Source organism: Sceloporus undulatus, chromosome 6, assembly GCF_019175285.1.
Source record: "Sceloporus undulatus isolate JIND9_A2432 ecotype Alabama chromosome 6, SceUnd_v1.1, whole genome shotgun sequence".
NCBI lineage: Eukaryota > Metazoa > Chordata > Lepidosauria > Squamata > Phrynosomatidae > Sceloporus > Sceloporus undulatus.
The window spans coordinates 119,079,211-119,099,739 of record NC_056527.1 but is presented as its reverse complement, the minus strand read 5'-3'; the positions used below and the strand labels follow the sequence as shown (position 1 = coordinate 119,099,739).

At 48.2% G+C, this 20,529-nt stretch overlaps 1 protein-coding gene across 2 annotated transcripts; it reads right to left on the bottom strand.

The window, feature by feature from the left end:
• Positions 1-815: 815 nt before the first annotated feature.
• Positions 816-18,280, bottom strand: AGFG2 (ArfGAP with FG repeats 2). Of its 2 annotated transcripts, XM_042474066.1 has the most exons (12): positions 17,966-18,277; positions 12,657-12,750; positions 11,939-12,054; positions 10,565-10,685; positions 9,733-9,868; positions 8,792-8,920; positions 8,387-8,489; positions 6,342-6,406; positions 6,130-6,216; positions 4,430-4,579; positions 3,671-3,756; positions 816-2,975 (listed from the first exon to the last, which is right to left on the bottom strand). In XM_042474066.1, the coding sequence occupies exons 1-12, from the start codon at positions 18,154-18,156 to the stop codon at positions 2,904-2,906; spliced, it is 1,350 nt and encodes a 449-aa protein (XP_042330000.1). In that variant the 5' UTR covers positions 18,157-18,277; the 3' UTR covers positions 816-2,903. The 2 variants fall into 2 exon arrangements, with proteins under 2 accessions (XP_042330000.1, XP_042330001.1); XM_042474067.1 differs by lacking the exon at positions 4,430-4,579 and having other exon boundaries at positions 17,966-18,280.
• Between the last annotated feature and the right edge of the window lie 2,249 nt (positions 18,281-20,529).

Below are 20,529 nucleotides of genomic sequence, written 5' to 3'. Positions count from 1 at the left end.
AATGTGTATGCAACTATTGAACACAAAGCACCAAAACCCACCATCCTAGTCCCAACAACAACATACACTTTGGCTTTTCCATCATCTCTCTCTCACGAATCAGAGATTTTGGTCAGACACCTCCAAAGATCAGAATACGGCCCCAAGAAAATGCCCATTGCACCCCACAATACAGTCGTTCACTAAAGACAGAGCTAAGAAGATATAGGTTGAGTCTCCCTTATCTGAAATGCTTGGGAGCAGAAGTGTTTCGGATCTGGGATTTCTTTGGATTTTGGAATACGTACACAATGCGGTATCCTAGAGATAGGACCCAAGTTTAATGCAAAATTCATATATGTTTCACATGCACTTTAAACACAGCCTGAAGGTAATTTTATACACAGTGTTTTAAATAATGTTGTGCATGAAATAAAGTTTGTGTATACTGAACCTCCATCAGCCACCCATGAAACAAGTTTTGGTTTTGGGAATATTTCAGATTTCTGCCCAAGGGAGACTCAGTCTGTATAAAGGGATCCTGTAGCCCCTTTGAGACCGAGGGGGAAAAATATTCTGGCCCCGGCTTTCCTGGCGTCTATTCCACCTCTTCGGATGCCTCCACAGAACCCATGAAAGCCGATGCTAGAAATGTCATTTTCGCAGTCAGTCTCAAAGGGGCTGCAGGATTCCTTTATATCTCTTTATGCAGCAAAAAACTAAACACAGCTCTGTCCTGCAATAAACACAACACTGTTTTGGTGCCGGTAGCAATTTTGTTTTGCCATCAGAGATGGAAAGTTTGCCAGAAATTAATCAAGAAGACACAAAATCACTGTTGTTTTTAAATAACATTTTTTTTCTCTCATATAGATTATTTATAGACATTTTGAGTGCAACACATTTTGTGTTTATATTTATATATATATATATATATATAGTGATTATATAGATAGATAGATATCTTTAAAAATGTAGTCCGTATTTTTCTTGAAAATAGAAACTCCAGTTTTCCTTAAGGGAACAGTCCCTTCTTTCTTAGGGGAGAGATTTTGGGAGGTGGGGTGAGAACTTTTATCCCCCCAAAAGGGAGCCCCAGCTAGCATGAAAGACCTGGCCAGATAGGATATGGCAAGCCAACGGCCAGAGAATAAAATGGTGCGGAGGAAGGATGTGCAAAGAAGTAGGACTACAGCACAATTTAAAAGCAAAATCAAGGAAGATTATTCTTTTAGCACAGCTGTGATCTTCTGCTCCCAGATACATTAAGATACAACAAGAACACTTTCACCTATTTTTGCCATTGTCCGCAAAAAATGTCTGGGAATTAAAAAAACTGACTTCTTACAACACTGGGTCAATTTTTCCAAAAATCCCAAGTAAGTGAGGACAGAAAATGTTGCATCGTAGAATTGCAAGATGGTGATGGTGGTAAGGAGGCACCTAAAATGGAACTTTTTGGAAGGTGGGCTCAGCAGGCACTGACTGCCTTGGATAAGACGAGGCCGATGGAAGACTTTGGGCTGGGCGCCTTGCATTCCAGTTTCCTTTAAAGAGGGGTGGGAAACGGAGACATGGCAGCGAGGGAAAGAGCTGAGACTGTGTTTCAGCGGAGGGGTATACGCTCAGAGAAGAGAGAGCTTAAATCACTCATGGAAGAAAGAGAGTTCTCCCCCACAATTCTTTGGCAATTCTGAGGACTTGTAGGCCTCCCCTGAGCTTTCAGAGAGTGATTCCAATTGGGACACCCTCCGGTTCATAGGGTAGCCCTAGAGGTTCAAAGAAGTACCCTGGGAAATACTAGGCATTGCCATCAGGCCCACAGGTGCCTTATGATACCTGGAGACCCTCAGCGTGGGCCTGACGCTAATGCCCAGCGTTTCCCTGACTCTGGAGTCCTCCGTCAAGCCCAGAAGCCGTGGGGGAGGCAGCCAAAAATGCATTTTCTGAGGAAAAGACTCACTGATCCAGAAGCTACATGGAGCCAGAGAAAGGCCCAGGTTGAGGTGTGACCCTTGGCATTTCTCTTTCTCTGGCACTAATCTTTCCATCACTTCTTTTCCTCCTCTGATCAGAAATGGGAACCGGGGAACTGACTGACACTGAGAAAGGCCCCTCTTGGCATTCTGCTTATGTGCGGCAAGAACCAACCCCTTCTCCTGTTAGTGCAATAAAATCATGAAAGAAAAGAGTGGGGGAGGTCAGGGTATGTGGAGTTGGCTGGAGGATTCACAGGTGAATGGCTCCCCCACCCACCCTGCAAGGTAGGCTTTGGAATCTTGTCTCTGTGGCCAGCATGGCTGATTAAGTGCAGGGGAAGGGAGCCCCGAAGAAGCCCGAGAGTGAGATGCTGTTAAGCGCCCCCTGGGAGGATTGTGCAAATTAAACATTATGGTCTCCTGCCTTTCTACTGGTCATCTGGATGCACCAACAAGAAAGGTTGCTGGGAGATTAGAAGGGGTGGTGTGTAAGGGGGAGAGGAAGAGCGCTGCACTCAGACATGCTCCTGGGTTGCTCAGAGATCTGATTTCCTTACTTCCAACATGTACTGCTTCTGGGTCTCAGGTAGGCACCAAGCGCCTTAGGCATCCACTGCCAGAGGGGCGGAAATCCTTCAGCCTCTTTTAGGCAGATTCTGGATCCCTATGACATCTTCCCTCCTCCCTGCTGCCCAGCATGCATCACTGCCTGCCTACTTTCCCTGGTTGCCTCAAGACCCTCACCATGCGCTGTTTCTTTGGGGGAAGGGGGCATGCCCCTTCTCAAAGACTGAAGATTTAGAAAGCACTTTGGACCTGTACCCCTGTCCAGGCGATGCAGGTTGGCAGAAGGGCAGGATGTTTTCTCCTAAATACGCTCAGAGGCAAAGTGCAATGGAGGTGGGGGGGGGGGTTTTCTCTCTCCAGCGTCTGAGAATACCAGCGCTATAAGAAAGGGTTGGTATGGGGGTGTTTTGATAGGGTGAAGGGGACGGTGGGCGCCGGGGACATTGGGGCCTGCGGGAGAGATGAGAGAGAAAAGAGAAAGTGAGCAAAGGGGCACCCTTTAACCGTGTCACACAAATGAACAGATTTTTGAAGGTTTAAAAGACCACCCTGCAGGGGAAAATACCTTGAAGGCTTGAAAATAAATTGTATTCTCTCCCACTATCCCAAATATCCATACCAATGCAGCATTTTTATCAGGCCAACCAAAAAAGGTATCCCATAAGGGCTGCAATTCTGAATGGCTCAATTTGGCAAAGGGGGTCTGCCTACAGGGCCATGCAAGGCTGAGTCAGCCCTCTGACTTCATGAACAGCTTCTGAAGCCCCTCCAGCCCAAAAAATCCCCAAACTTTGAACTTCCAGCTGTTTTGGACCTCAGTTCCCAGAATTTCTGACAACTTGCCCAAGTTGTCTGGGGCTTCTGGGAACTGAAGTCCAAAGTTCCTGGAAGACTAAAGTTTGGGAATCACTGCTCTAGGGTGTCAGGGGCAAACAAAGGAAAACAAAAACTCCCTTAGCCATCAATATGGCACAGAGTCCCCTGTTTTCATTTTAGCATCCCTTGGGTCAAACTGAGCAGCCAAAGTCCTGGAGTTTTTCCATGCCCTCCCAACTCCAAGGGGCATCAAAATCATTTGGGATGAACAGACAGGAGGCATTGGGTGGCAAGGAGGAAAAGAGCAGGTGGAAATGGGAAGTGCTTACCACAAAAGGGTTGGTAGAGATGCCAACTGGCTGTATAAGTGGCCTCTGTGCAGCTTTCGGTATGGGAAATCCACTAAAAGGAGACCCTGAAGAGAGAGAAGGGAGTCAGGGAAGAGAAGGAAGTGGTTGTCACCGTTTGGAGAAACAAACTTAGAGCATTCTGCCCTCTCTTTTGTACCCAGAGGACTGGGGGGGGGGGGGGGGGGGGGGACTCCAGCCCAAGGGAAGGGCCTTGTGGGGGGGAAATAGGTAAGGTGCTACATCCAAACTCTGAATGAAGAACAACCATGGGTTTTTTGTGGGTTTTTCAGGCAATGTGGCCATGTTCTAGAAGAGTTTCTTCCCGATGTTTCACCAGCATCTGTGGCTGGCATCTTCAGAGAATGCTTGCCTGGAAAGGAGCTGGGTATATATATTGTGTGACCTGGAAAGGCAGGAGTGATTTGCATGTGTTCCATTAGCAACAGAACAACAAACATGCTGGCGAAATGTAAGGAAGAAACTCTGCTAGAACATGGCCATATAGCCCGAAAAACCCACAAAACACTATGGATGCCGGCCATGAAAGCCTTCGACTTTACACTGACAGGTTTGGGTTCTCTTCTGAGTTTCTCCCCTTTTATCTGCTTTTTATTGGGACCCATTTCAAGTCATCCTTGAGTTGGGGAAAAGGCCAAACAGACGTGAGATAGATCAACAAATGAAAAAGGGCTCTCTTGTGGCAAGTGACCATCCGCTTTCCAAAGCCCTGCTTCTTACCGCCATTTTGCTGGGCGAGAACCGCTTGTGGAGGGAAGAGGGGGGCTGGTGGCTGCGGTGGTGGCTGTTGCAGTGGGGACCCAAAGACCCCCGAAAGTGGGGAGGAAGAGGAGGAGAAGCTGCTGGGTGAGCCCACCACGAAGGAGGCGCCTGCAAAAAGAGGTCCAAGAAAAGCCCACCATTGCTCTGCTGTCTCCTTTCAAGGGGACCCAGGAGCCCTGGCACCCGCCTGACCCCAAAGCAGTATAGCCATTATCACTTGAGGAAAGGCTGCAGCCTCCAACCCGAGTCTGTCCCCCAAACCTTGTGACACAGCAGCCCTCGGGGGTGCCTCCTGCTACTCCTGTTCTAAGTGGCAGAAGCCAAGCAACTGGAGATGTGGAGAGATGTATATGCTATCCTTGAGTCACCAGCAAGCCTGGGGGACTGTGTGGTTCTCTGGACACTCCCAGACTGCATTGCCCAACAGCCCATTGGGAGGAATGTTGGGAATTGCAGTCCAGCATCATCTGGATTGGATAATACTATTCCTGCCTGGTCGAAGGTCCGCTGGGTCTTTGGGGTCCTTGTTAGCAGCTTTGACAACCATAGGGCATAAAATCTTCAAAATGAGAGACAGAGATAGACACAGAATGGTGTTGTTCCGTGTTCTCAAGCTGGTTCTCACTTGTAGTGACTCTACAAACAAGAGACCTCCAAGGGACCCTGTTATTAACTAAATTTGCTGTGCTGAAGGCATGGATGTGCCTTTAAGTTAACTCCAAGTTATTCCATTTCCTTGCTTTTTCTCAGCAGGACTTCTTCAGAGGAGGTTGGCCACTGCCTTCCTGTCAGCCTGTGACAGTCACCCAATGGGCTTCCCTGGTTGAGTGGGGATTTGAACCCTTGTCTCCCAAACTCCCACTCCAGCCCTCAAACTAGTATTCCACACTGGCTCCAATATGGTGACCCTCTCCCAGAGTATTCTTGGCAAGATCTCTTCAGCGGAGGTTAGCCACTATGGCCTTCCTCTGAGGTTGAGAGAAGAGTGTGACTTGACCAAGGTCACCCAGGGGGTTTCCATGGATGAGCAGGGATTCGAACCCTGGCCTCCCAGAGTCCCTAGTCCAATTCTCAGGCCATGACACCACACTTGTTCCATTGGCATGTGCCTTCATCATGTCAACTCCAACGGATGGCAACCCTTTCCTAGGGTTTTTATTTTGGCAAGATTTACTCAGAGGAGATTCACCCTCATTACCTTCTTCTAGGACCAAGAGAGCTTGACCTGCCCAAGGCCACCCAGTTGTTTTTCAGAGGTCAGAAGGGATTCAAACACTGGTCCCCAAGAGGTCTACTCCACAACATCACACCCAACCGCTGGTCCTGACTAGAACAGACCCATGCGATCAACCACTGATTGGCTTAAGTCAACGTTTGTATAAATCTATGAGTCAACTCTAGTCGGGACCAGTAAATAGGTTTCTATCTGCTATTTTTCTCCTAGAGAACCTAAACCAGAACTGGGAGTCATGTGGCCTTCCAGAGTTCAGCTCCCAGCATTCTTTACCACCAATTATGTGGGTTGAGAGAGATAATGAGAGTTGTAACTGAAGAGCCCCTGACCCAAATGAGACCCAAATGAGTCATTCCACCCTCTCCCCTGGCATACCCTCCCCCCGGAGCAGGGTACCAGGAGGTCAAGGGAAAGAAGGGCTTACCTGGACCCAAGCCATTGGTCTGGAAGGGGTTAGTGGAAGGTAGGGTGGACTGCGTGATGGCAGATGTGGCAAAGGGGTTGGTGCAGGCTGGAAGAGAGAGAGAGAGAGACAGAGAGAGAGAGAGAGAGAGAGCGATGGAGAATTGGCAGGTGGCACCAGCAAGGGCAGAGAGTGCTCACCCTCAGGGGTTAGGAAGCAAAGCCGCTACTTACCTCCGTAGGCAGGAGCTGGGCTAGGCGGGGGCAGGACAGGCGACTGGCTGAGGGGCCCAAAGACACTAGCAAAGAGAAAACACCAGTTCAGCACCAGTACGAGCAAACACCTGGGATGGCTCTCAGCAGAAGGACGTCTGACCTCCAAAGCGGAAGCAGGAACCCTGCAGAGGCCACCCAGACCAATCTGGGTGTCTGACCCTGGTCCTCTGGGTGTTTTGGACTTCCATGCCAGCTGGGGCATCTGGGAACTGACGTCCAAAAATTTTTGAGCCATTGAATTGGGTGAAGGATGTGCAACTTGTGCAGGTCTGGGGCCCAAGTTCTCCAACTGCAAATAATGGGAGGGATGAGGACTTGGAGGTGACAGGAAACCCTAATACAGACCATGGAGAATAGAAACCTATTTAAAAAGTGAATCGCTGCTCTTGGAGGCTGGTTTGGGGGAGTTTGGAGGGATGAAGGAGCCACAGAAATCTTATCCGGGGACCATGTGTCCAACCTACATTGAGAGCAACCCACCCATCTTAAGGCAGATACACAACTGACCACTGGTTTAATCCAGACCATGATGTGTCATGGGCATGGGTTTAAGGCACTACAGAGATAAGAATGAGTTGCTTAAGCAAGGAAGCCCAGCTACAAGCTGCTGGTAAAGGCAAACTGAAAAGGCCCAAAGGAACAAAGAAAGAGAGATTCATTCCTTGACCCCCAACCTGCCATACAAACCTTCCAGATTCCCTGGGAGAGCCTCTAAATTAAGCATCAAACAAGAAGTTAAGAAACACAGCAGCCTGAGTGTGTTTCTAGCAGGCAGGGTTTGGAAAAGGGTAGTTTTCCTCTCCCCTTTTTGGACTACAGCTCTCAGAACTGCCCAGGGCAGCAAACTCCAGAGACTAGCCTGACCTTCAAAAAGACCTATCAAATCATCTCTGGGCAAAGCTGGGCCTCCACGAGAAATGTTTGAAGCTCCTCAGGAGGAACATTTAAAGAACAAAACCAACCAACAAGATTCTGGGTGCCCTAAGAGAAATTCCTCCTCCTCCCACCCAGCCTCTGCCTTGGCCTCATGACCCTCTTAATGGCCCACCACGCCTCATTCTCACTTAAGGGCCATTAAGAGGGTGATGAGACAACTGGGGAAGGATGGGGGAAACTACATAATCGTAAAACATGGCAACCAGATGAATGACCTCACCAAGAGAGGGAACTCCTGAATACTCAGGGAAACAACACTAGTATATGTTTAACTCTTCTTTTCTTTAGGATGCCGTGCTTTTCACTTGTGACTTGGCTTTAAAACGAAATGTGTTAAGCACAATGTTGTTTTGAATTGTGGCTGCTGCAACTGAGAGGCACTACCCTTATTTTGCTTGCTCTTTACTGAATGGATATTGCTGTTGTCATGACTGTCACGTCGTTTCTGTCAAGTCATCTCTGACTTAATGGCACCCTTCTGAAATTAAGACCTCCAAGAGACCCTGTCTTCACAGCCCTGAAAAGTCAGGGCATATGCTGTGTTTTCCTTGATGCAGAGAATTCATATTTTAACATGGTCTTCCTCTTTTCCTACTGTGTTCTGCTTTATCAAGTATTATAATCTTTTTCCAATGTGTTACTTCGTCTCATGCTATGTCCAAAGTACAATAGGCTCAGCTTGGTCATCTTTGCTTCTACTGAAAGTTCAGCCTTGGTTTGCTCTCAGACCAATCGATTTGCTCCAGCATCACATTTCCAATGAGCTGATGTGCTTCTTGTCTACCGCCATACAAACCCAATTATTAATGATATGCTGATGTTGCACTTGTTAAATATTTATGTTCTGCTACTGGTGTTTGGTCTGTTGCAAACCACTTATGAGTGCGTTTTTTTGGGGGGTATTTTGCATTGCCATAAATGGAGGGTCTGTTGGGAGTCTGACATCCTTCTATTCACACAGGTGGAACAAGCGCAATGCCTCCCAAGATTGCTGTTCCCTGCAACGTACAGCAAGAGAGTGAGAGCGTCATGTAAGCCAATCAAACAAAGGCAGATCAAGGAAATACCTGCTTGGAACGCCGCCCAATCTGAAGGCCCCACTCATGTCTGGAATGCCAACCCCAGGCTGGGTGGCAGGGGACGCTGGGAATCCGCCCATGTGAGTGCCACCTGCAAGGGGGAAACAGCAGAGGAGAGGGCATGGGTGGGACAAACCTAGGCTGCATCCACACTGGAGAAATAACTTGGTTTGGCACCACTTTAACTGCCCTGGCTCAAGGCTATGGAATTCTGGGGGTTGGAGTTTGTTGTGGGGCCCAGAGCAGAGCCTTTTAGAAAAAAAAACAATAGTTCTGGATGCCTCAAGGACGGTGGCCCCAGCCTACCCAGTGGATTGCCTTCCTTTGTGAGCAGCTACTTTTCTGGAAGGAAAAAAGAGGGACCCCAGCAGAGGCCTCAGGGCAGTGTGTTACCTGTTATCATGGGTGGACTCTGGAAAGGGCTGTGGGTGGAGGAGGCCCCATCTCCAAATGCCACGGATGCCACCGGACTCCCACCAAAGGCATCAAAGCTGGTGAAGGCAGGGTGGGCTGGCCCCTGGCCTGAGAGAATAAGAGGAAGAAGAGGAGAAGGTCAGCTGGGAAGGAGGGGAAACAACCAAATGTAGCCACAAAAGGCTCTTTGTTAATGGCCATAAGAGGAACTCCTGGTGGACCATACCAGAGGCCCAGTCATCCTGCAAAGGCAGTGAGAGCCCCTTGGAAAACCACTAGGAAGGGACCTGCACCAACTCTTGCCTTCTGATGCAGATGCTAGGACAGAGGGTCTCAGAACAAGAAGGGCCGAGGCAGCCATCCTGACCTCCTGCAACTGACCAACTCCTTTGCTCAACCCTCAACATGCATCTGTCCAGTCCCCTTGGAAAGCCATCAAAAACAGTAGCCATTGCACCTTGGGCTGGCCAATTCCATCAGTTAATTATTATTCACTGTGTGAAGCCATCACCACCCCTTTTGACTGTTATCAATTGTATGAGCCACTATTTCCATTGAGAGATCCCTAATATACCACTTTTCTGGATGGGGAGACAAGAATTCTCTCTACCCAGCCTCTTTGCTTCCACCCCATTCACAGTTTTGTAAGCCTTCCTCATGTCCTCAGAGGTCCCCCTTACAAACTAAAAAGCTCTCAAATGTAGCACTACCCGCATGGGAGGGCACTGCTCAACCCACAAAGCTGCTTTTCAAGGCAACGTTTCCAGGGACTAGACAGGGGGACCAGAAAAGCCCCTTGTATGGATGCACAGGAATCTCCCTGTAATGACATGCAAGTCAACTGATGTTAACACTCTCCTCCCATGTGAGAGACCTACCCAGTGTGAGCCGTCCTCTTTTCGAATCAGGATGCTACTCACCCCCAAAGGCAGGGAAGGCTGTGAAGGCAGGTCCAGGCTGTGGAGCAGCAAAGGGGTCTCCTCCGATGTCTGCCAGGAGGTCTACACTGGCTTTCTTGGCTGGCTGAGGGACCTGTGGCTGGGCTTTCTCTAGAGTCTAAAAAACAAAGCCCATCAGCCCAGAAAGCCAGGGACTGAATGGGCCCCCAGGGTTGCATTACACTCATTTATGGAGAGAGAAAAATGCTCTGTGCCCAGGGAATAATCATGAACTCAACAGCTCTCCTGCCAACCTTCCAAGGAGATGAACTCCTGCTGTCTTGCCAGCTGCCCGGAGCCTGGCCATGCTTAAACACAAACAATGGCATCCACTGTGTTTGTCTGAACCCATGTTCTGGGGCTTGCCACTGAGGGGAGCTAGTGGGGAGCTGGCTGGTGAATGGGAGAATGGAGGGTGATGAGACAACTGGGGAAGGATGGGGGAAACTACATAATCGTAAAACATGGCAACCAGATGAATGACCTCACCAAGAGATGGAACTCCTGAATACCTAAAAGAGTTTCTCAAGGACCTGGAGAATTTTAGACTCCTTATCCTTCCCCCAATTTTACTCCAGCCTTCCCCAACCTGGTCCCCAGCAGAGATACCAGAATAAGTATGGGGTAATCGGGATAATGGGAGATGTAGCCCAACACACCTAGAAGGCTGGGTCAGACTCTCCCAGCCAACAGAAATTTGGCTATTAGATTGTGTTTCTGACAATGGAAGGGCAACTTGGGCTGGGTTGGCCAAAGAAGACAGGAAGAAACCCCCTGCCCCACAGCAGCTCATTTGAATCAGAATGGTGCCCACCTGAGCAGGCTTGGGTGCTGCAGACAGTGGCCCAGAATCTCCCAGTAGCGTCTTAGCCTCTGCAGTGGAGCTTTGGGAAGACAGGGAGGGCAGGCTTTTGGCTTGCTCTGGGGAGACATACCTGCAGGAGAAGCCAGAGAAGAGGGTGAGCCACCAAGGATGATCTCCAAGCCCACCTCCCACCCCTTGTCTTTTACACTCCATTTCTCCTGAAGCTGACAGTTTGAGACCACAGACTCATAGAGTTGGAAGAGACTACAAGGGCTATCAAGCCCAACCCCCTGCCATGCAAGAAATCACAATCAAAGCATCCCCGACAGATGGCCAGCACCATCTCCTCCTGTAAATATCCACTTAGTCCCTGGGGCCACCTCACGAGGTCCTTCTATGAACCCCCAAAATGTAAGGGGAAGCTGGCGATAACGAGAAAGAGGGTCTTACCAGCAGTGCTACCTCAGGTTTGGAATTATGAACATTAGGAAGAGCTTGTTGAAAGTAAGATCTGTGTGACAGTTGAACAGATTACTACCTTGGAAGAAAGCGGTAGACACCACTGTTGGAGGCTTTAATGCACAGGTTGGCTGGTGAACTCTCTGGGATACTTTAACCATGAATCCCCTGCTCTAGCAAGGGGCTGAATTAGATGACCTTTAAGGTACCTTCAACTTCATGAATCTATGAATTCCTTTCCCTAAAAGGATTGCCTGGCACATACAGTATTTTGTGAACTTTTCAGTGCTAGGTTTGTTGCTGTTGTTGTGTGCCTTCAAGTTGTTTCTGACTTAAATTGACCCTAAAGCAGCTTTAGCATGTGGTCTTCATGGCAAGATTTGTTAGGAAGCAGGGGTTTCCATGGCCTTCCTATGAGGCTGAGAGAGTGTGACTTGCCCAAAGTCACCCAGGGAGTTTCCAGGACTGAGAGGGGATTTGAACCCTCATCTCCCAGAGTCCTAGTCCTACATCCAAACCACTACATTGTGCTGGCTCTCTCCAAATGTACTCATCCGGCCTTTTAGCATTTCCATTCCAAATGTGCATTTGTGTTTTCAGAGTCCCGTGCTATTGCTGCCCTCTGCTTTTAGTTCTGCAATGGTTCTAATCCATGTTGATTTCTTGTTGTTTTACTGTATTTGAATAGTTTCATGGTTTTGACCTTTCTTTGTGGCCCACTGGCAGAATTTCAATCTGCAGGGGCTCTTGGGTAGAGGAAATAAACCGAATATGAAAAGTGTGGAAAGTAAATCCAGTATGTCCCAGTTTACAGAACTTAATCTGGCCAGTAGATTCCTAGGTTCCACAACGACACAACAAGCCCCAGAGACTGACCTCCTCGCTCCCCCCGCTCTCATTTTCTGCCTCTCTCTTTGCTCTCACCATCTCTTCTTCTCGTATTTCTCTTGCAGGAACTCCTTCACTTTCTGGGGGTCCTGGGAATCTGGTAGCAGAGATGTCCGTGAGTCGAAGGTGCCCAACCAGATCTTGCGACAGGCCTGTGGGAAGTAAATGCATGAAGCAGGAGTACAGCCGGGAGGACAGAATTGGAAGAGGAAACGGCAGATCAGGACTCCGTTGTTTTTTGGACAGAGGGGACCCTGAAGAGCTGGAGAGAACATGCTCCACCACCACCCCTCTCTGAAGTCTCCCGCAAAAAACCCTTCTCTGTAATGTAGGGAAATTCTGAAGCAGGGGTCTATGAATGGGCTTCAGGTGCTCTGTGAAATGGGTCGGAAAAATATGGGCTTTTTAACTCTTTGATCTCCCGTTACTTTAGATAGGGTAGAAATTGAGTCTTTAGCAAGGGTTGACTGCAAATCTTTTTTGTTCCAGATTAGTCTATGAGAAGGAAAAAAATTTCCAGTGTAATAAAATTAAATAGTATGGAAAATGTTGTTTGCAGATATTTCTCTGGGCCCTGACCACTCCAAAACTATTAAGAACCACTGTTACAGTGCTACACTGCTTCGCACTTGGCTATTTTGCCTCTTTAAAAATGCCACAAGCCAGGGAAAATTACTTTTTTGGACTATAATGCCCAGAATCCCCACTGACATCTGGCCTGGTAACGCCAAGACCAGGCTGGCCTCCAACTCACCTCGTTCCCACGGGTCTGGAGGAACTGGACTTCGCTTTCCGTGAAGGTTGTCATGGAGATGGATTTGACCCGGTGAGGGGGGTTCAGGCCACGGCTGCAAAGGGGGGGGGGCAGGGAAGTAGGAAAGAAAGGCATCAGATAGTTACATAGCCACAGACTAGAGATCCATGGCGCCAAAGCTGTTCTTGGCAACAGAAGAAGAGGAGGTGGCGGCCCACATGGCAAAAAAATAATAGACTTAGCCAAAGAAAGTGGCTTCCCTCCCATATGATTTCAGGGACCTGCTCTATGTTGACAGGAGAGAAAGACCCTGACTGCTGGGACATGGAGACATAACATGCTTCATTTCCTTGAGCGCATGAATCCCTGGAGGAACCCATGCCCTGAGGTAAGGGTTCAGACGCCAACTTTGCCACCCGGCACCCCATCCACACAGCCATCGGCATGGTCATGCCCTTGCTCCTCACCCCTCTGAACCGCTGACACAAGGGGTTTTCCCCTGTTCCCCTGCCAGTGGCTGTCAATTATTTAAAGGGCTGAAAATCAAATATTCAGAGCGCCACTCAGGGGAGGCGCTGACACAAGAATGACCCCCGCGCCATGACCAGAGCCAGGAGAGGGAGGCTGGCAACTGCCATGGACAGAGGACAGGAGAGGAAAGAGAACAAAGGAGCCCGAGGGTCTTGCTCCAACCCTTACCTGGTCCGCTTCCAGTTTTTAAAAATGATTTTCTTGCTTTTAAAAGTGAATGCTGTTTTGATATGATAACTCACTTAATTGTGTTGTAATGTGAATCGGGTTTTTGTTTTAGCCTGGCTGTAAGCCGCCTTGGGTCCCATACTGGGAGAAAGTGATTATCTGCCACCAAGCTGACCCTGACTTACGCCCCGCTAAGAATCCCTCTGGACATCCCCAGCCCTGCTCCGGCCTTGCAAAGCCAGGGCTTCCTTAGCTGAAATCAATCCACTTGTCTCTTTTTACTAATTACCGCCTTCCACTTTCCCGGCATTATCATCTTTTCTAATGAGTCACATCATCTCATGATCTGTCCAAAGTACAACAGCTTCAGGTGAGGAATCTTGGCTTCCAGGGAGAGTTCAGGCTTTATTTACTATTGCATCTATTTACTTGGCTTTTTGGCAGTCTGTAGCATCCACAGAACTCTCCTCCAGCATCACATTCCAAATGAACTGATTCTCTACTGAGATGGCAAGTGGCAATATTCAATTTTTATTCTATATAATCAATATCTAGTTCCTTAAATGAATAATAGAAAAAGGCCCCCTAAGGGTGAACACTACCAGTCTGCTTTCTTTGCCGTCCAGCTTTCACGACAATACACAGAATTCAGAAATACTATGGCCAGGACAATTCTGACTTTTTTATTTCATAATATGTCTCTACACCTGAGGACCTATCAAAGTTCGCCCGCAGCTATCCTAAGATGGGATATAAATAAATCAAAATCCATGCCCTTGACCCAGAAAGTGAGGAGGGGAGGCTTGTCTGCTCTGAGACCTCCAATCCTTGCAAAGAAGCCACTGGTGTTGACCATAGCTGGCTTCTGCATCAGGGACAATTCACCACCAAAGGAAACACTGTCCACCCGCTTGCAAGGGGCCAGAAGCTGCTGGCCACTTGACCATTATTGCACTAAAGAAGTACACTCCAGAGTCTGCTGCCCAGGTCCAAGGCATTACACCCATTCCCTTCTCTTTACACAGCATCCAGGTGAGGTCCTCAGTTCCAGACATGTCTGTCTTCCTCTTCCTCCTCACACCTTAAGAGCAGACTTCCCAGCTACAACTCCCATCTTCTCCCAACCAGCACCTGGACTGCACCAGGCTGAAGGAGTATGATTAGCATTAATTTCATATTCTGCCTCTCCTCACTATTGGTTTCCAAAGCAGCTTCCAAAAGGATAAATAAATTCAGTTAACAACAGTTACAAAAAGAGAGGTAATGAATTAGAAGTTTTTATTTAAAAACAATACTAGAATTAAACCTTTCAGAAGAAATCTATTAAAAGACAAAAGATCAAAAGCATCAGAAGGATACATCATAAAACAGCAGACCCTTAAAAACCCTGGCAGTGAATTCCTAAAAGCGTCTTCGAAGAGAAAAGTTTTTGCTTGCTGATGGAATGACGGCAAGGAGGGAGCCATTCCAAAGCCTGGGAGCTGCTGCCGAAAAGGCCCCGTCTCCCTTGTTCTCACCAAGCAAACCTGAGAAAGTGCTGGGACCAAGAGAAGGGGCTCTTCCAGAGATCCCAGACCCCTTCAGACAGCCTTGACCTGAGCTGCAAAACATGTTTTTAGAGCCACTGCAGATGGAAAAGTCTGGTTTTGTTTCAGCCATGTATGAATTAACATACAACTGCACCAGTTAACTATGGGAAGCTATCAGACCTGAAACCCTTCAACACAGACTCAACTGCTTAGCCCTCCTCACTTAGGAAGAATAGTTATCATGGTGGCTCTGGTAAATATTGGGAAGAGTGACTTTTTTATGCTAACTCCCAGTTCCTCCAAGCCAGCTTTTCCAAGGAATGTTTCTGAACTCCGAGTTCTGGTCCTTTCTCAGGTCATGTCCAGAAGCCCCTGCTAGGAGATTTCTGTTCTCTGCCCCAAATTTGTGAAGTGTTGCAAGGTGATTCTAGCACTCTTTGGGATTTATATGAAGCTGCTGGAGATCTGGGGGTCTGACACTACAATGCAGCTCTACCTCCCATTCACACTTTAAAAGCTCAGTAGGATCAAGTGGAAGTAGTACCAAGATGGGTGGGAGAGATTCAACCTAGGAAGGAGGAGGTTCTGTGGGTTGGAAAGTCAGCAGATCTGAACAGTAGCATGAAACATGGGCTACAGTTTAAGTCTGGAAGCCACAGGAGGAACAAAATGGAGCTGACCACTTGCTAGGAGCCATGCAGCCTAGAAAAGGGGCTCCAAGTTTGTGTCAACTTCCCAGTCTACCAATTAATCTTCTGGGTCCAACTCAAAGCCTTAATCTTCAAAGACCTAAATTTTCTGCGAAGAAAATGGTTAGAAAGACTAAACTCTTCACCTCTATAATCCTGCTTGCCTGCTAAGATCAACTTGATTAAGTTGGCAAGCCAAGCAGACAGGGCTCCTCTGCGTTGGCATCGAAAACAAGGGACTTCTCATTTTACTGAGAAGTAAATGCATTTAGGCTAGCTCTGAAGACCGTCCTTCATGGATCCCTTGGATCATGGATCCAACTGAGGCTGCAATTAGCATGCACCAGACACCACAACTCCCCAGAAAGAGTCGGGATGCGACGTCGGGGGACAGAACGTCTTTAACATTTCCGTTGCATCTTTTTCTATGTGAGAGAAAAATCTTTTTTTAAAGCAACCGAAAAGGCTACAGGTGGAGACATATTAATATGCTATTCTTATTTATTAGAAATCTATGCTGGTATTATTTATATTAATTATATTAGGTCAATAACATTACCATTAATATTATATATTGATCTACTTACGGCCTTCCCAACAGTTGTTTTGTGCTACTGATTTATACCTCATTGAATAGATTAGAATGGTACTTTGGGCATTCTTTGTTGTCAGCAGCCCTCAAGTGGACCTCAAGGTGACCCTTTGGGTGAGGCACGTCCAAGGCCCCCGTCCTCCAACGCAGATTCAGGCCAGTGGCCTCCCTGATCGAATCTATGCATGCAGCCTTCCTTTCTTTCTATTGCCGTCCATCTTTCCTAGCATTATGGTCTTTCCTTGTGATTCGTTTCCTCTCATGATGTGTCCAAAGTACCACAGCCCCACTTTTGTCATCTTGTTCAGGCTTGATCTGTTGTTCATCAACCCATTTCTTTGGCTTTTTGGCCATCCATGGTATCTGCGGCACTCTTCCCCGGCACCACATTTCCAATGAACTGGTGTTCTTCCTATCCGCTTCCTTCTCTCGCAGCCGTACGCAGCGATGGGGAATGCAATGGTTTTTAACGATTCTAATTTTAGAACTCAGCTCTACATCTCTGCTCTTTAGGAGTCTCTCTAGTTCTTTCATGGCTGCCCTTCCTTCTGGTTGCAGTCTGTGTTCTGGTCTATCTTTGAACATCCCACTAGATGCAAAATAAAAGCTAACAGAATGTGTGCCAAAATGTCAGAGCAGCACCTGTTGCGCAGAGCTTGGGGAAGTTACTTTTGGACTACAACTCCCAAAACCCATGATAATAAGAATAAGAATACATTGTATTTCTATTTCCTGCCTCTCCCTGCGGATCAAGGCGGGATTACAGCAATCAAGATACTGTACTTCAAACAAACAAAAACATATTCGCTACATACACTAAAACAATAGCATTATTATCAATACAATACAATTAATTGACTCTTCCTAAAAACACGCAGCACTAACAGAGGTGAGATGTTTTACAACAGGTTTGGTGGATAGGCTCACCGGAAGAGATCCGTCTTCAGTGCTTCCTTGAAGGCATCTAAGCTGCGAATGAGGAGGATCTCTTCCGGCAAACCGTTCTCTCTGGGAAGTTGTTGTAAGCCTGGTTTGTGCGTGGTCTGATGATTCCTTCCCAGATGTCCTGAGGGTGCGGGGCGCATTGTGTAGGGAGAGGTGTTCCCTCAAGAACTCAGGCCCAAGACATATAGGGATTTAAAGGTGATAACCAACACTTTGCATTGGCCCTGGAAGCTAACTGGCAGCCAATGAAGAGATTTTAGTATTGGTGTTATATGGTCTGACCTAGACGCTCCACTGACCAATCTAGCTGCTGCATTTTGAACTAGTTAAAGCTTCCAAACTTGGTACAAGGGTAGCCCCATGTAGAGCGCACTACAGAAACATAAGTGAGAGATTACCAGTGCGAGTACCACTGCTTCCAGGTCCTTTCGGTCCAGGTAGGGGCACAGTTGCCGTATCCACCAAAGTTGGTACCAAGCGCATCTACTTGAGATGACAACTGCAGGGACGGACCCAGGAGTACTCCCAAACCGCAAACTTCGTCCTTTTGGGGAAGGGTGACCCCGTCCAGGACAGCTTGCAAACTTCCTTGCCATGGCCACTTGTAGTCCCAAACCAGTCCTCTTGTCTGGAAAAGTTACTTTTGGACTACAACTCCCATAATGCCTCAAGGAGTCAGAGCTGCAGTTTAAAAGCCCCACCTACTCATTTCCATATGCAAACTCGGCCCCGCCCACTCCGTCTTAGCCCCGCCCACCGCACTTCATACATGTTCCTCGCGCCCCTCCCACTGCGGCTTAGCCCCTCCCCTCCCGCTGGCGTCACGTGCCCCAGGCCCGCCCACCCGCCACTCACAGCGCCCCGGAGCAGGCGGTGCAGACGAAGCTGCCGATGGTGATGTCGACGTAGGTGACGCCGCGCTGCCCGCACTCGAAGCAGAGGCGGCTGGCCGGCACGGAGCTCACCAGCTCCCTCACCCGCCGGGACCACACCTCCGACTCCGAGTCCCGCGGGGAGCCGGGCTTCCTCGACCCGGCCGCCGCCATCCGACCTCACCTGAGATCCTTCAGTCACTGCCGCCGAGAGTGCGCATGCGCAGACGCGGCCGCCTACTCCACGCAGCGCATGCTCTGTTTGGGCCACCCTTACTGAGTAGTCTCCTCCCGTCTGGACGCCGCTGCGCATGCGCACTGGGATGTGGTGTTCGCGGCCTTATTCCGTCGCGCGTGCTCAAGAGTTACGCAAGGAACTAAAGCAAACACCTCAAGCTATTTACAGATGGGGGAGGGAAGAGAGCCGCTGTCCGCGCATGCGCGTCGCGCTCGCTCGCCTTCAGAGGCCAGGCCCCTCTCCCTGCGCATGCGCGACTTCCCACTTTTACCACTTTCCCGCCAAAACCAAGGCTCATTCGCCTCAGTTTTACCTCAGAATAGAAGTTACCTCATTAAAGAGGTTATTTTTCATTTATTAAACTATTTATACTGAGCACTGTTTCAGAAGATTTCAGGCTGCCCAGTAGTTGCCGCTTCGGCTGTCAGGCAGTGTAAAAGTGTAAAAACATTTCTGGACCTGATCCCCTTCCCCACCACCCCTCCCTTCTCCTTTTGTGGCCTGTCTTTTTAGATTGTAAGCCTGCGGGCAGGGAACCGTCTCACTAAAAGGTTGTATTATGTACAGCGCTGTGTAAATTTACAGCGCTTTATAAATAAAAGTTGATAATAATAATAATAATAGCATCGACTCACTGAAACAAAGAAATTGTCAGCATGAGCCTTTGTAGACTTCATTCTACTTCCTCAGATGCATTTCTATGCAAAAATAATAACAACTCAGTAATATGTACAGAGATCTTGTAGTCCCTTTGAGACTAACTGAAAGTAAGAAATTGGCAGCAGTCTACTTCCTCAGATGCATTTGGTTGGTGGAGTGAAAGCCAGGGAAAGACCTATATATATTGCAGGTCCAATTTTAAGGATGGTTGTTAGTGCACAAAGGCATAGGAAACTGGTCTTTGGGTATGGAGATGAACTGGCAGATCCTTTGTGCGCTAATGACCATCGTTAAAGCTGGCTCTGCAACTTCATTTCCATATACAAAGGATTTGCAATTTGTATGGACATCCTCACTTACCAATGGCATATATAGGTCTGTGCCTGGCTTTCACTCCACCAAATGCATCTGAGGAAGTAGACTGAAGTCTATGAAAGATGCTCATGCTACCAATTTATTTCTTTCAGTGAGTCTTAAAGGTGCTACAAGATCTCTCTATGTATTATTATTATTATTGTTGCATCTAAACTTTCTTTGTCCTATCAGGAGACGTTTCTCCTCTGCACCTACTGCGTCTGCAGAGTCCCGTCCAGCAGAACTGTTTAGGGTAGTAAGGGAACTGACGCAGGTACCCCTTGTGCAGAACCCAACAATGGCCTGCTGTGAGGCGTTTAACAACTTCTTTGCAGATAAAATCTCTCAGATAAGAGCCGACTGAGACGCCAGTATTGTAACAAACAACAGATGAGGTGTCCAGCGATTCCGTTAATGAGATTGTACTGGATCAGCTTCAGTCAGTGAGTACTGATGACGTGGACAAGCTCCTTGGTAGAGTGAGGGAAACAACTTGCTCTCTCGACCCTCGCCCATCATGGCTGGCCGTCCGGGGGGGGGGATGCATTGAGACAGTTCCTTGCAAACATCATCGGTGCATCCTTCAGGGAAGGTTATATTCCATCTTGCTTAAAGGAAGCGGCTGTTAGGCCGCTTCTGAAAAAACCTTCCCTGGACCCCTTGGATATGAACAACTATGCTACCATTTTTGAGCAAGGTAATCAAGAGGGCAGTTGCTCTTCAACTCCAAGCTGTCTTGGATGAAACCGATTATCTAGACCCATTTCAAACTGGCTTCAGGACAGGCTTTGGGGTTGAGATTGCCATGGTTGCCTTGACTGACAATCTGTGTCTGAGCATCAACAGGGGCAGTGTGACCCTGTTGGTGCTCTTAGACCTCTCAGCAGCTTTTGATACGATAGATCATGGCATCCTCGTGGATCGCCTGAGGGGGCTGGGAATTGGAGGCACTGCATTGCAGTGGTTCCGTTCCTTCCTCTTGGGCAGATCCCAGAGAGTGATGCTCGGGGACAGTTGCGCCAGTAGGAGGGAGCTCACCTGTGGGGTTCCACAGGATGCTATTATGTCCCCATGTTATTTAACATCTATATCAAGCTGCTGGGTGAGATCATTCGGAGTTATGGAGCTGGGTGTTATCAGTACTCTGATGACACCCAGATCTATTTCTCCGTGTCTCGTTCGTCGGCCTCGAATTCTGATGGCGTCTCCTCTCAATGAATGCCTTCGGGCAGTAATGGGCTGGATGAGGAAAAACAGATTGAGGCTGAATCCAGACAAGACAGAGGTGCCCACGG